Below are 18,000 nucleotides of genomic sequence, written 5' to 3'. Positions count from 1 at the left end.
TCAGTGCAATCTGCATGTACTTACTGCCCTAGGGGAGATGACAAGTTTTCCATCTTGCCATAAAACATGTTTCGACTTAGCATAGTGAAAACATCTTATTAAATAACGGGAACAAAGACTTATCCAGACTTTTTTTAAATTTCCTTTTAACTATGCACCTTTACTTGTTTGAGTTCAAAGTTCCTATAGGAGAAATGGGCACCAGCTTCATTATAACTTTAGGCTGTTTCCCCTTGAAAAACTGCAGCATAAACTAACTGGCATTTTAGCAGAGCACAGAGGGACTCCAGAATGCATACTTGCATCATACATAAAGGTCTTGCTGCATTTTCTCCTAATTGCAAACTTGGCAACTGAGCTCACAATCTGATTCTTAATCTGGATGCCTACTAGTTCTTTGATCACCAAGAGAAAAATTTAATGGCAACTTGGTTAGCCTCTTTGTTAACATGGAGCTGGTGTGGAATCAGTTGTTGGCTTCTAGGCCTGTTGTGGTTTGCTGGGAGGCTGATGTAGGTGTGGAAAACGATGGCTGCAGTCTGATTCTCCACAGTTGCTTTCAAGGTAAACCACAATCTCTGTCTAATTCCTAGCAGTCAATCAAGCCCACATAGTGCAAGCAGTTTGATGTGACTGCTAAGACCTCCTCCTAGCAAATCTTGAGAATTCAAGAAGCATTTTAAAAATTCTCATTTGTTCCAAAAACAGTTGCAGGCGTTCTAAGTCTATGATGTATTGGTGAGCACAGGAGGCTTAAAAACTTTTTTGTTGTCAAGACCTAGAACTAATTGTCTTTCTGATAATGGAATTCTATTTCTTTATTTGTGGCTGGAGAATGCCTGGAAATAGCTTTAATACTTATGTTGCTCTTAGTTCCTCAGAAACAATGTGACTGACAGGCTAAGCACCACTCTTGAAAAGGCAAGTAAGACAAGCTTACTTTGATGTGAGATAGTAAAAGTCTGTTTAAGTCAGCTGCTGTCAGCATCTGTCAGTTCTCACCATACAAACCCTATCAGGCAGGCAGGTCATTTGTAAAGGAAGTGTTGTCAAAATTGAGAGCACTTTTATAACTTTGTTAGCAAGTATAATTAATTAATTCCCAAAGTCTTTAAGGCCTGTTGAGCTGGTGGAGTTAAGATACACTAACTCTCATAGGCAGCAAGCAGAGGTGGGAGCAGAGTGCTTTCACTTCCAGACAGAATGAGAGCTGCATTGGCCAGGTGACATTTATTGAGTCTAGGGCTGTGACAAATCCATGCCTCTGTCTCTGTCTGCTTATGTTAACTGGGCACAGATCTGAGAGTCCTGCAGGCAGGTAAGCAGGCTGCAACAGCAGAGAGGCCTGGGATCCTGTCCCCTTCCACAGCCTAGCTGAGCTTCCTCTGCTCTGAGCTGACTTGTAAAGGTTTCCAACCACACCCCACAGTTTCAGTGGCTGAATACCAAGGGGAGAGGGGTGAGCAGTGGCTGGGGTGAGGACACTGAATACTTGTCCTGTGACTCAGTACCCTCCGCTAGAGAACCTCCCTTGGCATATGTTGTCACACTGTCCCAGAGCACTTGCTGCCCTGCAGTCTGTGCAAATAGCTGAAAAGCCAGTCCCTTGCCCTAAGGGACGTCACTTCTGAGAAGACAATTAACACGTGTGAAAGAAGGTGAAAGGGAGAAGCAGCCACCACCTGTGTAAAAAATCTGTGTGTTCTACGTTTCCATTCTTCCTGCTGACTGCATTTATAAACTGAGTAATATATTTGCTGGAGGACAAAGGGAAGCTACTGCTGTGTTCCTGCTTCAACTTAGAACACTTGCTTAGGAAGGGTATTTAGTTTGGCCCTTGGAGAAGCACAGAGGGAGGGAGAAATTTTAAATGACCCCGTAATACTATGGACTGTTGAATCTTGGAGTTAAAAATGCCAATGGGGACCTCAACATCTGGCAGCCTAAACTGCATGTAGTAGATTTGAGGCACCCCTAGTAATAGGGACTGATTTTTGACAGTACTTTCAAAATGAAGTTTAAAGTATTCAAATTGTAATATACCTGATGTATTCAAATAAGGCTTTTCATATCTGGCCATACAAAGATGAAAGAGAAGTTGATTGACAGATGAGAATGGTCTATCTTAGTTTGAGGGTTGGGACTAGCCCAGTGTCCTTTCTCTGCTGTGAATGACTGTATGTGACAATCAAATCTGCAAACTATAATTAAAGGGCTGTCATCAGAATTAATTGATTGTACCAGAAGATCTGTCCCCTAAACCCATGAGGAATGTCATACTCAGAACTTCCTTGGGGTTAGACTAGATCTTTAGAGGGATCTTTAAAGGTCCCTCCCAACCCAAACCATTCATGATTATCCATCAGGCCTGTGAAAGACAGCACCATTCCATGGCATTGTGGTCTGTGCTTAGCCTTCAAGTCTCAGTAAATGGACCTGATTTGATTTCTCCCTTGGGCTATGTTGTTAGCTTATTTTGCTGAAGGAAAGGACATAAATGAAGAAGGATGATGAAGCATGACTCGACTTTTTATTGTTTAAGTGCTCTCTAAATCTGTGTGGTAACTTCCCTGGTCTGCAGGTTAGTCCCCAGCCCAAGTGTAAGCATATGCTATGCCTAATATGTTACGTGCCTAACAAGGGAAAAAAAACAACCTCTCCAATTGCCCACAGCAACTACTTATTCTGTTAAAGCATGCCTCATAAAAGCAGGAAAACCCTATAGCCTGAAAACAAATGATTAAGAATTTGTCTTCCAGTTTTTAAAATGACTGTAGTTCACATAATGGATATATATATATATATAGACTAATAAAACAAATAGCACAAACTTATTTTTTTGTTTCTTACATGTGATGATGTTTTTCTTTGTAACTCATTGTATTCATATAAGGATTTTTGTGTAATTTATGGAAAAAATGGCACCACGCTTCCAGTACACATTTGGACTGTGTGTGTGTAAAAGCAGTGCCAAAAAAAAACCCCAAAGAAGCATCTTGTGAGCCTCAAAATAGCCATGCTCTTAATTTTGCTAGAGACATTCATGCTATTCTACTAGTTTATCTCAATTTTAGTCTTGGAAAATGGGCCTTTGAAGGCAGGAAGTCAAAATCTGCAGTTACTGGAGACTTCTCTAGTGCTTGAGTGTTTATCATAGCAAAGCTGTTTGTTTTTTGGGTTTTTTTAAGAGTTACCCTCAGAGCATAGGTTGAAGTAATAAGGCTGAGGCTCTTCCCTTTCCAGCTCATTGTCATCCTTCAGAATTAGGTAAGGAGCATAATGGGTGAGAAGATGGAAATAGCATGTGGAGACAGTGTTAAAAAAAAACAACAACCAAAACACAACCCTGCTCCCTGAAACAAAAAACAAGCAACCAAAAGAATCTGACTCGTTTTTTTTCCTGTTCACATAGGTAAGTATGTGAAGTATGTTTATATCTCATTTATTCATTTTCCTCTTCCTCAGGCATTTACCAGAAAAAGTCAAGGACCATGTTCAGCTGAAGAATATGAGTGGGCAGTGGTTTTATGAGGCCAAGTCGAAGAGGCACAGGGATAAGATCCATGGAGCAGATATTATCAGAGCTTCCATGCGCAGGAAACCTGCCACCATTGGTAAGCACTTGGAAATTTGTTTTGGTACTTTGTTTTGAAAAGGCTGCCTCTTACTTTGCTAACCTCAGACAATGTTGTCTGTGAAATACAAGAATACTGGTGTCTCTATAAGTGGAAAGTGATGCAAAAAAGAGACTTCCCACGTTATTTACAGTAGAAGCTTTCCTCTCCCACAGTGCTATATATTAAGGAGTGATGACTGCTAACAGAAGGGACTAGCTTATGTTTATGTTAGGATTAAAAGCTGTCTGCACTCCTAGACTCATTCTCATTTCCATTTCTGAGGCCCTGTGGGTTATTTAGGAACATGCAAAGAATCCAAGATTGAGGAAATTGCTCTTTAACATGAATTTCCACGATTTCAGTGCTTAGTTTGAGACCTTTGAGGCTTAATGGCAGGCATCACAAGCTAGAGATAGTGGTTTTAACTAACTGAAATGCATGTGCTGAAAGCTCTGGCATCCTGTGTCCCCATGAACTCTAAGTGCGCCCATAATCCCCATGTCATGGTGAGTGCCCTGGTCACCATTAACTTTACCTCTTGGAGGGAGGGAGTGAGCAGTCAATCTGTATTCACAAAAACATATTATATAATACCCAGGATTTTATAGATCCCCATTGTAAATCTCTCAGCATCTGACTTTTAATCTAAAGTGTCCTGGTCTATTTTATCATTCTTTGTATAGAAAGCTATTTTTTTCTTAGCAAAACTGACCTACATCCCCTTTTAACCTCCTCAAGTTCTACTAAGTCCTTTTGATTTAGAAGGGCAAGACTTACATTATTTTTACCAAATTGTACTGATGTTTGTACTATTTAGTTTTTTTAGTTATGTTAAGGGATTTTGTTATTTGCTAGTGAAGCAAGTAAGGTACTTCCTTCCATGCTGTGAATGGACTACAGTTTGTTGCTATGGGTTTTGTAACTACAAGTGAACCTTGTTTTTCTCTCTTTAACCCTGTAGTATTGCACCTTCTCAATTTCTATATTTTCAGAGACGATTTTGAATAATGTCAGTTTGAGGTTACCGCTTTGGGTTTTTAAGTTAAAAAGAAAAGCCTGAAACAGAAAATAATGCAGAAAAAAAAAAACCCTAGGTGGTTAGCATGGTGTGTTTGTCATTTGGGCTGGTTTTGTACTTTAAGTTTATGAAAATCAGCTGTAAAATTCTAGCTAAATTTCACAGTAACTTGTATCTTAAAGGAAAGTACTAAAAGCCATGCCATCTTAAAGGCAAGTTAATTAATCCCAATCTTGTTGCTTAAGCAAAGTGACATGTTGGCACACTCAGAACTATGTACAATTGCTTGGTTTCAATGACTCATGAGATGGCAAGATATTTTTCCTTGCAGTTATAGATAGCAAAAATGTGAATAAAAATCTTGTTTATTTATTTTTTGTTTATTTTTGCACACTTCACTTCTGAACTGTTGGTGAAGTGGAAAAAGCATTAGAGGAAATAATGGAATTTTTTTGCTCTGAAAGGCATTATCGGAATAGGATTTTGTCCCACCCTAAAAAGAAATGCCAATGTATTTGCATTGCTGAGTGAGGTGAGGCTTTTTGTTTGTTTAGGTTTTTCACATTACCTTTTTAACATCTTGTGGTAATTCTGTTCATAAAGGATTGGCCACCTGCCTAAGTGAGTTATGACCAACTTCCAGTTTACTGGTTAAGAAGGGAAAAATTGAATTGATTTCAACATATTTTCCATTTCCTCTGGTTTAATTGTTTTTTCCTTTCTCAGGAGACTGAGGATGAACTTTCAGTATTTGTGTAACTGCAAGAACTGCAGGATTAGTCTTTACCAGAGTTCTTGTAGAAAACTCCTCCCTTTAGGATTACTTTAAGGTTTAAACCAGATATATCTGGTGCAGTAAAATGAAGTACTCAGAACAGTATTTGACATTTTTAGTAGCATTAAAAAGGCATTCTTTAGAAGGCACCAGATCTGCTTCTGAAAACAATTCAAGTATAGTGGGCTTTAGAAATAGCTGTAGGCCTAAATGCAAGTACTTGTACGTCTTTCTTAAGAAAACCTATATGAGCATGTGGGAAACAACAATATTCTTGCATCATGTTTTAGCTGAAGTGGCTCAGAACAAAACGAGCAAAGCAAAGATCAGCTGGGTGAACAATGTTAATAAAGAAGTCTTTGAGCCACCAGATCTACACGGCATTGAGGAACATCAAGAAGAAGAACAACAGAAAACTAGCTGGAGGTAAACTGTCTGTTTATCATGCTTAGAATGTATATATATATATATATATATATATATATATATATGGACTAGTGAAACTTGGGAGCTCTAAGTTCCACCCAAAATTATTTACTTACCTGTTATTTCAAAGGTCACCAATGTTACCCTTAGAATTGTACAAGAAAACTGCATGTGACAGACACATAGTCATGTACTGTTCTGCATTTGAATATAGAACAATTAACAATCTTCAATTTGCCTTTCTCAGAAAAAGTTGACAATCAAGCATGGAATGGTCGCATACATGTTCTCATGTCACAATTTATTTTGGTTCCTTGAAGTGAGACCTGGATTTTCTAGTTAGAATGGCTGGCCATGATCAGTTCCCTGCAGTCAGTAATGTGGGGACCACAACCTCTGCATGTCTTCATTCAGTTGTTTACTGAAACCATTCTATCAATTCAGCCTGAATTTTAAACTTGGATTACAGGATTATTGAGGTTAGAAAAACCTACAGAATTATCAAGTGCAGCCATTAACCCAGCACTGCCAAGGCTACTACTAAACCACATTCCCAAGTGCCACACCCACATGTTTTGGGCACTTCATATCACATGAAGAATTGGAAACTAAGAAATTGCTGTTTAAAATTTTCCAAATTATTTGGCACACAGTTTAAGACCTCTGAGACTTTTTTAGAAGACCAAACATATTTCAGATGGAAAGAACTAGAATCTTTAGATAGCTGCAGAAAGTTAGTCAGATTTTACCAAGAAAAGTAAATGTCTTTCTGGAATGGAGAAGCTTCCTTTCAGAGTAAAATAAGACAGTCATCTTTGGTATGCCTGAATTACTACAGTTGCACAGTTGGCTGGATGATAAGTAGTTTTTGAACTAAAAAGGATTTGATATTAAATCACTTTATCTCAAGCCCATAAACATCCCAAACAGCTTTATTTTGTTTTGAAATGTCCTGAGTTGATTTCTGAAACAGACATGTCTTCTCTTTAAAATACCTACATGTAATTCATTGGCTGAGTTAAAAACTTCCAAAAAGCCTACATTTGAGAAGAAAAGTGCTGAAACAGTTGGAGTCAGAGCAGGTAAAGTGGCCAGATTCCTCAACACACTGAGGAAACAAGAACCAGGGTGTAACCCAGATAGCCACTGTTTGTGCTTATAGTGAACACAGTGAGGTAAGAGCCAGAGTTACTTCTTAGGGAACTGCTTTACTTCTGGTTGTGCCATTGATGAGCTCTGTAACCTGTCACTTTCTTGTCTAAGTCCTTCTCTGTGCATCACTGTTTTTTCTTTGCAGTAAGGCTTCTCCTACTATGCATTTATACAATACCTAGTAGCAATTGAACCTTTCACTTTCGTGGTCTGCAGTCTGGGTACACACATTCATGGTGAATGACAGCAAAGATTGGTGTGAGTCTTAATAATTCTGGCTTGTGTCTTTCTTATATTTTATCACTATCAGTGAACTCAGAGGTGTTTGTTTTGACCACATCTGAAATTGTGCTGAAAGAGGTCAAATCAACTGCTTTGTTATAGACTTGCCAAAATGAAGTTGTCCAAAAAGGATGATAAAGGTTGCTTATCACAAGACAGAGCTCTGTTATCCTTCTCAGCTGAAGTTAACTGATGTACTGACAGAGTTAGTTGTTATTAAATGTAGTTTTTTTTACAGGTGCCTTTTACATTCAGGAGATTGCTATGAAGTTATTTCTTTAAGAACAGCAGAAGGCATGTTGCTGTTGAATATATCTTTTAGAATATTTTACATATCATCTTGCGCAGCAAGAACAAATGATGATATTTTTAAAGAAGTATAGTCTTATAATCCTATTCTTATAATTAGAACTCTCCAGAAACTGTGTGTGATTGATAAGGTATAATAGATTTCATGATATGCCAGGGCAGCCTCTTCAAAAATACATAACATAGCAAGGTTTAAGAATATGTAGACTTTTTTTTTTTAAATGGGACCAACTTGATAGTGGTCTTCAACTTGAAGTGATTTGATGACTTATTTCAGATCACAGCCATGAAAAGCTTGATAATTATTTTCCAGGACTCTCCCTTGCCTTTTGCTCCAAATTGTACCAGAAGTTGATCAGCCTCCATGCCTTGTTCATGTGTACTTGTACTTTCCTCAGTAGCTCAAGATCTTCTCTCTAAAGCAGCCCCACACAGTCCAGTGATTTATGAGGCAATTGGAAATGGAAGTGATCTATATATGTGGGCTGGATGCTTACTTACACTGACTTTGCATAAATAACTTGATTGGATGCCTCAGGTCATTTGTTTCTAAAATGTCAAAACCTATGGCAAGCAAATGTGGCAGGACTGTGAAATTTGTTGCTTATGATTTTAGTGCAGGCTTAATTCACCATAACTGAGGTTAGTCTACACAATATTTTATGTGAGAAATTGCAGGAGGCACCATATGCTTTTAAAATACTCTTCCTTTCTGTTCACTTGATACTGGAATTTGAAGGAGACTGGCCTGGCATAACTGTGGGCCTGTCTCTAAGGGCAGAAGGAAACACAATGGTGCAAAAGCAATAACCCCAGTAGCTGGAGTGGGAAGGGAAAATCTACAAACATTTAATTTGGCTGCCAGGATAGTGGATCCACAAGGAATTAATGGGCTGTTCCTCTCACAATGGAATAGTCTTAACACAGCTAAGAGGATGAAACAGAATTATTGCAGAATTTGGGATTGCATTAAAGGTAGCTCACGGCTTACGGTTTCCAAATGCTACCTGCGGTTCAAGCACTTGGACTTTTAAAGCATTTTAAAGTGCTGCTTCAAGAATAAGTTTGTGGGTGTTGTGGGGTTTCTGGGGTTTTTCTGTTTGTTTTTTTCCCCTCTTTTTCTAAGAGTGTGGCTCAGGCCAGCACTGACTTACAGGCTTTGCATAAACTTACACAGCTGCTAACCTGAGGATTCGGTCCAGAAGCAATATGATAACAAGTTGCTTAGTGTCCTTTTGTTCTGGATCCTGTTCTTAAAGCAAAATAGTTCTTGCTGAGTGTAAAGGAAGTTTAGTTCTGCTAGATCTGTTTGTAAACTGATAAGGATAAAATCCAACCCTGGAGCCAGTTCAACTGCTGTTAAATCAGGGTGCTACTATATTATGTAGAACAACAGTATCCTTAAAATTAGCAGTGACATTTATTCCCACATCCCAAATATCAAAATTCTGCAATAAAGCTATGAATTATTTATTTTTTTTGAGTTTTATATCATTGTGATAATTTTCTTGCATACCAGAGCCTTTACAGGCCAGGTGTGTGAAGTGTCTTTAAAGGTGTAACCTTAACAGAATGAGTTTTCAGAGGTGAGTCACACTGTCAATATAACATCTGTCCAGTTATGCCATCTGTCTATATGCTGAATCTCAAAAAAGGAGGGTTGCCTTTCTGTGAATTAAGATTCACAGGTTGTGTATGAATCCACATATTGACAATGCCTGCAAATCTGTAACACCTTTCTCTAGCTTTGCTCCTGCCTTTGCCTTGTTGCTCCAGTCTGTATGGGACTTGGACCTCCCTTGAGGTTCTTGACACATCATTTTTCCAAGTTGAAGGGTAGAATTTTTAAAGCCTTTTTTAATCTATCAGTTTGGACTTACACACTTTTAGATTAGCCTTGTGAATGCAGCATATCTGGTAACAGTTTCTTCAGTTTTCTTATCTAAGTGGGTTGTGGGTAAACTCATTTTCAGACCTATTGTTGTAAAACATAGTTATAGGATCCTGGCTGTTGTTTTTTCTCTGCTTTGCTTTATTTAGACCAGGGTTTTCAGTATGTAATGCCAAGTTGTTAATCTTTAATTATTCTATGGTAAGTCCAAAGAAACATTGCATTAAAGATTATGAGATTATGTTTAATTGAACACAAAGTTACCTCTCCACCTGTAAAAAACTTCACTGAAGAATGTCTTATCAGTTTCTTGCAGCCCAGGGTGCTTAACAGAATTTTTCTTGCTTAAAATGGGTGAGGGGTTGAAGTATTTGGGACCTAAACCTGAAAAGGAAAAATTATGATTGTCCTGTTCAGTAGTAGATGTTGCAGAGAAGACACAAAATGCAGGAGCATATGAGTGTGGGACTCTCAAAAAAAAACCCCACAAGTGCTTTATAAAAGTAGGAACACAAACTTCTTTTTCTGTAGTTTCTTTAATACGTATGTCTATTTTCATACTTAAAAAATATATTAGAACTAAGGTTAAAAACAATAATGTGAAAGGATATTTTGGAAAAGAAAATAGAAGATGCAACATTTAGCTCTTTGAGAACCAGAATATTTTTCTTACTTGGGATCAGCAAATGGTAGAAAGAACAGTAGTAATCTGTTAGTAATCTGGTGTGTGCATATAAGAGGCCACAACAGTTACTGTCCTACAAAAATGTAAGAACAGTTAATTTTTCACCCTTGAGATAGATTCCATTATAAAATCAGCTCATTCCTTTATCCTCTATGCATGGTGGTATGTTTCTTAAAGGTAGCGTTGAATCAAAAGAGCAAGGAAGGGATATAGAAGTTTATAGTTCAGATTGCACCTAGTATGTTTTTGCTAGCCTTATGTTCACACTGCTCACTATGTTCATTTTATCTTCTCCATAACTATATTTTTCCTTCTGCAAAATGTAAGTGATGTCACCGCTCTGTGACAGTGTTCACAGGGGTTCTTGGATGAAGGAAAATATGAGAATGTTGACTCCATGTTTCAGAAGGCTTGATTTATTATTTTATTATATATATATTACATTATAACTATACTAAAAAGAATAGAAGGAAAGGTTTCATCTCAGAAGGCTAGCTAAGCTAAGAATAGAAAGGAAAAGAATGAAAACAAGGGTCTGTGGCTCGGACAGAGAGAGAGCCAGCTCTGCCGTGACTGGTCACAAAATCCAAACAACCACACGAGACCAATCACAGATCCACCTGTTGCATTCTACAGCAGCAGATAACCATTGTTTACATTTTGTTTCTGGAGCCTCTCAGCTTCTCAGGAAGAAAAAATCCTAAGAAAAGGATTTTAATGAAAAGATGTCTGCGACACGGCTCAGACACACTTAGCAGTCCAGAGGAAAACAGACTTTTAAGGGTAGTTTATCAGAGTGTTTTGGGGTTTTTTTCTCCCCTAAAGTTTGAGCTTAACTGTGCACCTTGCAGAAGATGGGAAAGTTGTCCTCCACTTAGGAGGGCAGACTGGTGCCAGTTACCAGACTGGAGAGATATTTGTTAATGCAAGGAGATGAATCTGGAACTTGATGAGAGGTGGATGCTGTTTCTGTCCTAAGACACCTTGTGGCTCTTCTACTTACTACCCTTAAGCCTTTTCACACATAACAAAGATCATTGACAAAAAAAATACTCAGTTTTGGAATCTCTTTGTACATCTGTATTGGAAAAACCCTAGGAATTGCTGTCCTTCCTAGCCTGATATATATTTCCTATCTGGAAATATAAATCTTTTCTGCTTCATATTGTTTCCTCACCTCAAAATCATAAGTGTGTATCTTGGTTAATGTCATTTTTTTCCATATAAAATCAGGGTACTCAATATGGTTGTTCTATGAAGACTATTGAAATCCATGTCTAACTTCCATCTTCAAAAACCAAATACTTTTTCATATCTGAGATGCTTAGGTAAACTAAAATAGTAAAAATCAGATTGGGAAAAAAACCTTGCATCATTCTGCAAGTAGATTAAATATTTCTAGAGATAATACAGGAGCTGTCTCTTCTGGCTATTTTAATTTCTCCATATCTGAGCTATACTTATTATCACAAGCAATAACTTACTTCACTTATGCAATCAATCAAAAACATGTATACATCTCAATTGAAAGAATAGCTTATAAACTGTACCTCTGAGGGGATGTGTTGCTATCTGTGAGATGTCACATCTTTACTATAGTGGTGATAGGATTCCTGTTTTTTCTGACTTTGACATTTTGCAAAACTCTATTTTTCAGTCAGATTTTGACACTTTCCTCCAGTTTGGTTTCAGTCCTAGAAGTACAAATGTAGGACAAGGATAAAGATGGCAACGCTGATATTGGAGAGTAGTGATATTTACTGTATTTATACAGTATTTACTGTAAATATAAAATATAGGTTTATATTTATGTTTATTTTTATAAAGCTTATTCAGACATTTAAAATGTATCAAAAATATGGTTTCTGTCACACCAAGTAGAACTTGTATTGAATTCTTTAACAAGTAAATACATTTTTTGCAAGGAAACAAAGCAGCAAGAGTATCCCCTTTCCTATAGGAATGAAAACAGGCTAAATAGAAAAACTCCAGTGCCAAGTTTATGCTTATGTTTGTGTATGTATAAGTGAATCTTTGTATTGCTTTTTCAAAAAGGCTTAAAGTAATGTCCTGTTTGCTGAAGTTGTTACATAATTTTCCTTTACAGTTTTAAAGAAGTAACCCCTGTGTTAAACAAGCCAGAGGAAATACCTGTGAAGGCATCAGTCTCATCAGTAAGGGTATGACTGATACTGAATATGGTAGAAGATATTTGCTTCAGTGGGAAACATAAGTAAAGCTTTGAGGAGGAAAGATAATAATTTGTAAAAAAATGAGGGTTGTTTTTTTTTTGTTTTAGAGGGAGGTAATGAAAGCCACTAAAGGTTCAGCACTAAAGTGCTGCTACACCTCTAATTGGTGGCTGCTTTTTCTTAACATTATTTCCAATCTGTTCAACTACTGAAAGCAATTGGCCTGCTCTTTTCTAATATCACAGAGTTAGAGATAAAATTATTTATCTTGCAAAAACTTGGAATTTTTAAGTGTCTTTAAGTGGTGGCTTATCTCTGTTGTTGGTGAGTTCAGAAGAACAAGATGAGGGTGTCACTGGCACTTCTGATCATTTCCTGTTCATATTGTTTAGGTTATTTTGTCATGTATCCAATTTAAGAGGTATGCCTTCAGACTCCTTACTGATGGGTTTGTGGGGAAGAGAAAAATCACTGCACTTGTGTATATTTTGTGATGTAAGAATTTGACTGCAATAGTAATGTTTGTTCCTTTTTTAGCAAAGGAGAAATCCCTTTAATTCCACTGTATCAGATGATAACTTGAACAATGTGGAATCAGAAGACAGACCAGTCATTGTACCTCAGCTATCAAAGAAGGGTAAATGAACTTGCTTTGCAGATGACTGTGAATTTCCTGTAGGTTTATATGGAAATTATTTTTACTTCCATTTCTTCTTTCTGTAAGAGATCAAAACCTTTTTTGTCTTTAAGTATAGAGAGTTTTCAACTAGCTTATTTCAAACCTCATCTAAAGCATATGAATATACTCAGGAAATGGCTGTAGACATGAGTAAATGGATTTTGCTTCCTTTCTTTCACTCATAGTTTTAGTCAGTACTAAGCACTCCATCTGGGAGGGCTGCTTGTCCTGAATTGACAAGAGGACAGTGAAATTTCCTTGCATTTGGCATAACTGTCTTTATGACCTTTCAATCATTGCTGCTAATTGGCTTGACAGAAGCAACCTAGCTCTCTTTGGTCTGTACTTTTCTCCTTTGCTTCCTTACTCCTGTTTATTATCCTCCCTTTCCAGCAGTATTTTCTGCAAGCAAGTTGATGAGTGATTATGTATCACAGTACAGGCATTTGAAGTTGTAATTTAGAGTCATATATGGCTATTACTCTCCTGTCTCTGTTGTAAAGCATGCTAACAGGAAAAGGAAAGATTTGCATAGTAGGAATACAAAACCTTTCATCTCCCTGCCAGGAGATTATTTCTGCATTTGCCTTGTTCCACATGACTGTGGAAATAGCCAGTTTCCATTTTTGTAGGTTGCTGTTTACATTCTGACACTGAAGAGGTGTATGTGTATTCAAAAGCTGCCCTTCCCTGCAAACTTTGTCCCTTGCAGGAATAATGCTGATAAAAAACTTGGTGTGCTCTATTTGGCATAATCAAATAGTTAGTGTTTGTAAAATAAGAAATAACTGCAAGCTTTTAATTTGCTAAAAGTTTCTATTACATAAAAATGAAATCAACACCTGTGTAAAATTACTGACTGTGTTTTTGCTGCAGTTTTTTTTTTTAATAAACCAGTACAATCTCTGCATTTCAGATCTGCACTGTAATATTTTTCTGTTTATACTGACAAATGTCACATAGACTCATGAGCTCTTCTATGTCTTACAGAAATTTGGTCACTCTCAGAAGACAGCCCACCTAAATCAAACTTACAAAAAGATGAAACAGATAAACCTGAGAAGGCTTCTGTAGAACTTACTGATGAACCACAGAAGGAAGTAGTTAAGCGTCCTGTCCCAAAAGCTAGGAAACTAATTCACAAAGCAGCAGATTCTGTATCTCAAAGAGAAGACCTTGTTCCCAAACCAGCCAAGCAGAGTGAGGGGGTAAATGGCATTGGTGCCCCACCCAGGGGCATTCTGAAGCGCAGCTCAAGCTCAAGTTCCACTGACTCAGAAGTTCGGGTCAGTCAGACCTTAGATGTTCAGAAAAAGAATGGTTTTGCTACTGCAACTATTTTTGAAGGGGAGGGTGAGAAGAATTCTCTTACAGAAGAAGCAGAAAACTCTGCACAAAATTCACTGGAAAAACTGAAACAAGTGAGGTTTTCATCTAGCTCAGGTAAAGGAAAACCTCTGCAAAGCCCACAGCTACACCATGGTAAAGAAAAAAGAGAGCATGAAATCTTAAAATATGACAAAAAAAAGAATAGTGAAAATTATGCCATTCAATCAGATTCACTTGGGGATAAGCAAATTCCTGCTGCAAAGCCTTTGGGAACCTATTCATCAGCTTTAAAAATTAAAACAATAGATGGTTTACAAGAAGACACATCTGCATCCAGCCCTTGTGACAGTAACAGTTCAGACTTCCCAGTTAATGAAAGCTTCCAGACAGATACAGTTACTCCCAAGAAACTTGAAACTCCACAGAAGACCTCCAGCAATATCCTGTCAAACAGCAATAATGAGCGGAGTGTTGATAAGACACATGAAAAAAAATCCAACCAGATCTTGAGCCATGAATCAGAGTCACACAAAAACTTTACTGGTAAGAGTCTAGTAGAAGTGAAGAATGGAATGAGATAGGATATAACACATATTCATTAATGTGGATCACTTGTAGCTAACAATTAACAACTAGGAAACAGTAGTAGTAGGAAAGTGCTACTGCAAGAATGTGCTACTGCAGAATTAAATAATCAATGTTTTTTATATACTTTTATGATCTCCTACTGGTCATCGTATCAGAGCCAGTATAGGCACCTCTGTTGTGGATGGTATTTTAGTGTAGTGCTGTCAGTTGTCCTTGGGAATAATTCAGATGTGACTTAGGGATTCAGATGTGATTTAGGGACTATGGGACTAAACACAAATATGCTGGATTGTCATCCTCTGTGTGTGGGTCACACGCAGCCTTCCTTCAATGAAAGCATTTCCTTTAAGAATGGGTTTAACTCATCTTCTTGGCTTGTACCCTCAAAAGCAATGATTCCAGTAGGATGTCTCAGAGCAGAAATTTTCTTCACTCCATTGCCCATGGTATGGTTCTTTCCAAAATCACAGGGACAGAGAACTCTTTTCTCCACTAACAATTATAAAAAAAATGATAATTTTCTAGGTAGACCAAAGATTTTTAGTCATGTATCTGATTCATAACTCTGATAAGTTTGTTTACATTGTAGATGGACATCAACTTGCAGCTGAAACAGAAGCACGTGAGACATCCAATACCAATTCTGCAAGTCTTCAACAAGGTAAGCCTGATCTTGTTGAGGAGAGAGATGCTAAAACCATTTTCAAGCCTGGCAAGCATGCTGATGAACTCATGAAAGTGGATGATGAATCTGTGTCAAAAGTTTTAGACTGGTTTAAAAGAAGTTCTAGTACTGAAGACGAGGAAGTTGTATCAATGAAGTCTCAAGGCAGGGAGCCCAGAGAGGAAGTGAATGTGTCAATCAGAACAGCAGTTCTTCCTACAGAGCACAGTGGGCCTGGCATGCATAGAAAAACAGAAGATACAGAAGAGAAACCATTTGGAAAGATTAAACAACAGAGCAGAATTGCATCTACATCCTTTACTTCAGAAAACATACAGCTGATAAAGGAGAGGGTGAAGCCTAAGACAGGGGAAGCAAATGAGAAGCAAAATGATAAATTGCTGACTGAATTTGATTGTACAAGAGTTGAAGAAAAAGAACATGATCAAGAAATCAAACAACAAAATAAAAAATCAAATCTCTTGGACCATCAAGGGCACAAGCTGCCAGCTCAGAAATGTGAATCGGAGAAGGCAATGCAAGAAAAAAGAAGACTAAGGGAGATCAGAGCATTCTGGGAAAGGGATAAAACTATCCCTAGTCATGGAGAGAAAGAAGTTAGTATCAATGCTGATGTGTCAAGTGGCCATGCTTTTACAAGTCTCAGAGAAAGTGACCAACTAAAACGATCTGCAGTGTATCTACCTAAGGCATTGCATGATCAGAGCAAGAATACATCAAGAAGTCCTGAACTAAGTTGTGCAAGCCAGGCTTCAAGAAACAGAAGTTACCATTCTTTTGAATCAGGACCAGGCCATGCATTTGGAAAGCCAGAAGGGATGCTTCAATCTGATGAACTCTCAAAAGCCAGTAACTTGCATCCCAGAGCTGGTGTTACTTCAGCTTCCTCAAAAAGCAAAGATGAAGATGAGAAGGAAACTCTTAAATGGAAAGTTGCCTCTTCCCAACAGAAGCCCAGCTTCCAGGTTTTGTCTTTAAAAGAAAAGATGAATGAAAAGTCCAAGAATCAAATTTTAGATCCTTCACACTTCCAGAGTCTGAGAAACTTCTGGGATACTGGAGTTAAATTCCAGAGTAGCATTGACAGGGAAGATGATTCTTTGCCAAATAATACTAGTTCAATAACCTGTGAAAGAAAATCAAATGAAGATAAAAAAGGCAGAGATAATGTGAGCAAGCAAGGGTTGATTCAACAACAAACCCAAACATCTGAGAGAGAAAAACCACAGAAACTAGATTCAGTGGTATGCAAAAAGTCTCTAGGATCTCCTATTCTAAAAGGTCTGAATGTGGCACACACAAGAAATATAGACTCTCTCCAGCTGGACAGACAACCAGTTATCTCAAAATCCCAGGAAAAGATGGGTCTTCCAGAGCAAGAAGTTAGAGAATGTACAGAAAAAAGCCTGGTTTCATCAAAAGATCATAATGTATCCTTGCAGCTCCAGACACCTGGTGATAAAGATGCTTTAAAGGACACAGTAGTAGGTGATAAACTATATTTACCTATAGAAAAAGGGGAAGACAAGACTACTCCTTTGGATAAAGAGGAAGTTGCAGAGACTGTGGATAAAGTTGTTCTACCTAAAGGTGAGCTTGCTGTATTTAAATCATGTCTAAAGAAGCTAGAAAAGGAAGCCTCTGAGATGTCATGTAGCTTAAATCTCAAAGAAAACCTTTTAAAAGGGGCACTTTTTCAGTCAAATCAGTGCAACGTTTTTGAGAGAACAGGGGACAACAGTCATGATATTTCTCCTATTGATCAAGGAGCAGAAATAGGCAAAAGTACAGGACAAGTGAATGTGTCATCAACAGATAAGCATGAGAACAGAAAAAGTCTCAGAAAACTGTTTAGGGAATTTGAACCTTTGTATTTACAATATCAGGCAGCAGACAAGGATGATACTCTTGAGGGCTCTCAGAGGCCTCAAGCTGGTTTGGAGAACCTTCTCAAAGAAACCCTTGTATCTCAACCTTCTGAATACAGAAGGGTGGAAATAAAAACATACAATGACTCAAATAGTCTATCACAAACTAACTGCAGTGTACAGTCAGCACACCAACAAGCTACTGGTCAGCCTGAAGAGGTCCATGAGCCCATAGAGAAGTCTGTAGCTGGATCCAAGGTCAATGGCTTGAGTTCTGCTCTAGAGAAGTTGATGAAGGAGGCTTCTGAAGCACCACCTTCTAAACCCAAACATGCTGACAGCACACCATGGGGGACTGCTGAGGTGCAAGTTAAAAGGACAATGTATGAACATGGCGGAGAAGTGCTGCAGGAAATCAGTGAGACTGTAGAAAGGTCTGTTGCCCCATCCAAGGCCAGTGGCTTGAGTTCTGCTTTAGAGAGGATGCTGAAGGAGGCCTCTGAA

At 38.0% G+C, this 18,000-nt stretch overlaps 1 protein-coding gene across 5 annotated transcripts in view; it reads left to right on the top strand.

Moving 5' to 3' along the window:
• SYTL2 (synaptotagmin like 2) overlaps positions 1–18,000 on the top strand; it is a 54,254-nt gene that overhangs the window by 20,904 nt on the left and 15,350 nt on the right. For 2 of the 5 annotated variants that reach the window (XM_071432882.1, XM_071432879.1), the window contains exons 4-9: positions 3,466–3,614; positions 5,701–5,836; positions 12,263–12,335; positions 12,885–12,984; positions 14,017–14,898; positions 15,533–15,604. In XM_071432882.1, the coding sequence (XP_071288983.1) occupies positions 3,466–3,614; positions 5,701–5,836; positions 12,263–12,335; positions 12,885–12,984; positions 14,017–14,898; positions 15,533–15,604 (1,412 nt within the window). Of the gene's footprint in view, positions 1–3,465; positions 3,615–5,700; positions 5,837–12,262; positions 12,336–12,884; positions 12,985–14,016; positions 14,899–15,532; positions 17,219–18,000 lie in introns of those variants that run through there. The other 3 variants (XM_071432881.1, XM_071432880.1, XM_071432878.1) reach the window with 2 other exon arrangements.

The sequence above is a fragment of the Agelaius tricolor genome, unplaced genomic scaffold (assembly GCF_023055355.1).
Source record: "Agelaius tricolor isolate 1412-34295 unplaced genomic scaffold, bAgeTri1.0.p SCAF_9, whole genome shotgun sequence".
Taxonomy (NCBI): domain Eukaryota; kingdom Metazoa; phylum Chordata; class Aves; order Passeriformes; family Icteridae; genus Agelaius; species Agelaius tricolor.
The sequence above is the reverse complement of the archived record's forward strand: the minus strand, read 5'-3'. Positions and strand labels throughout refer to the sequence as shown.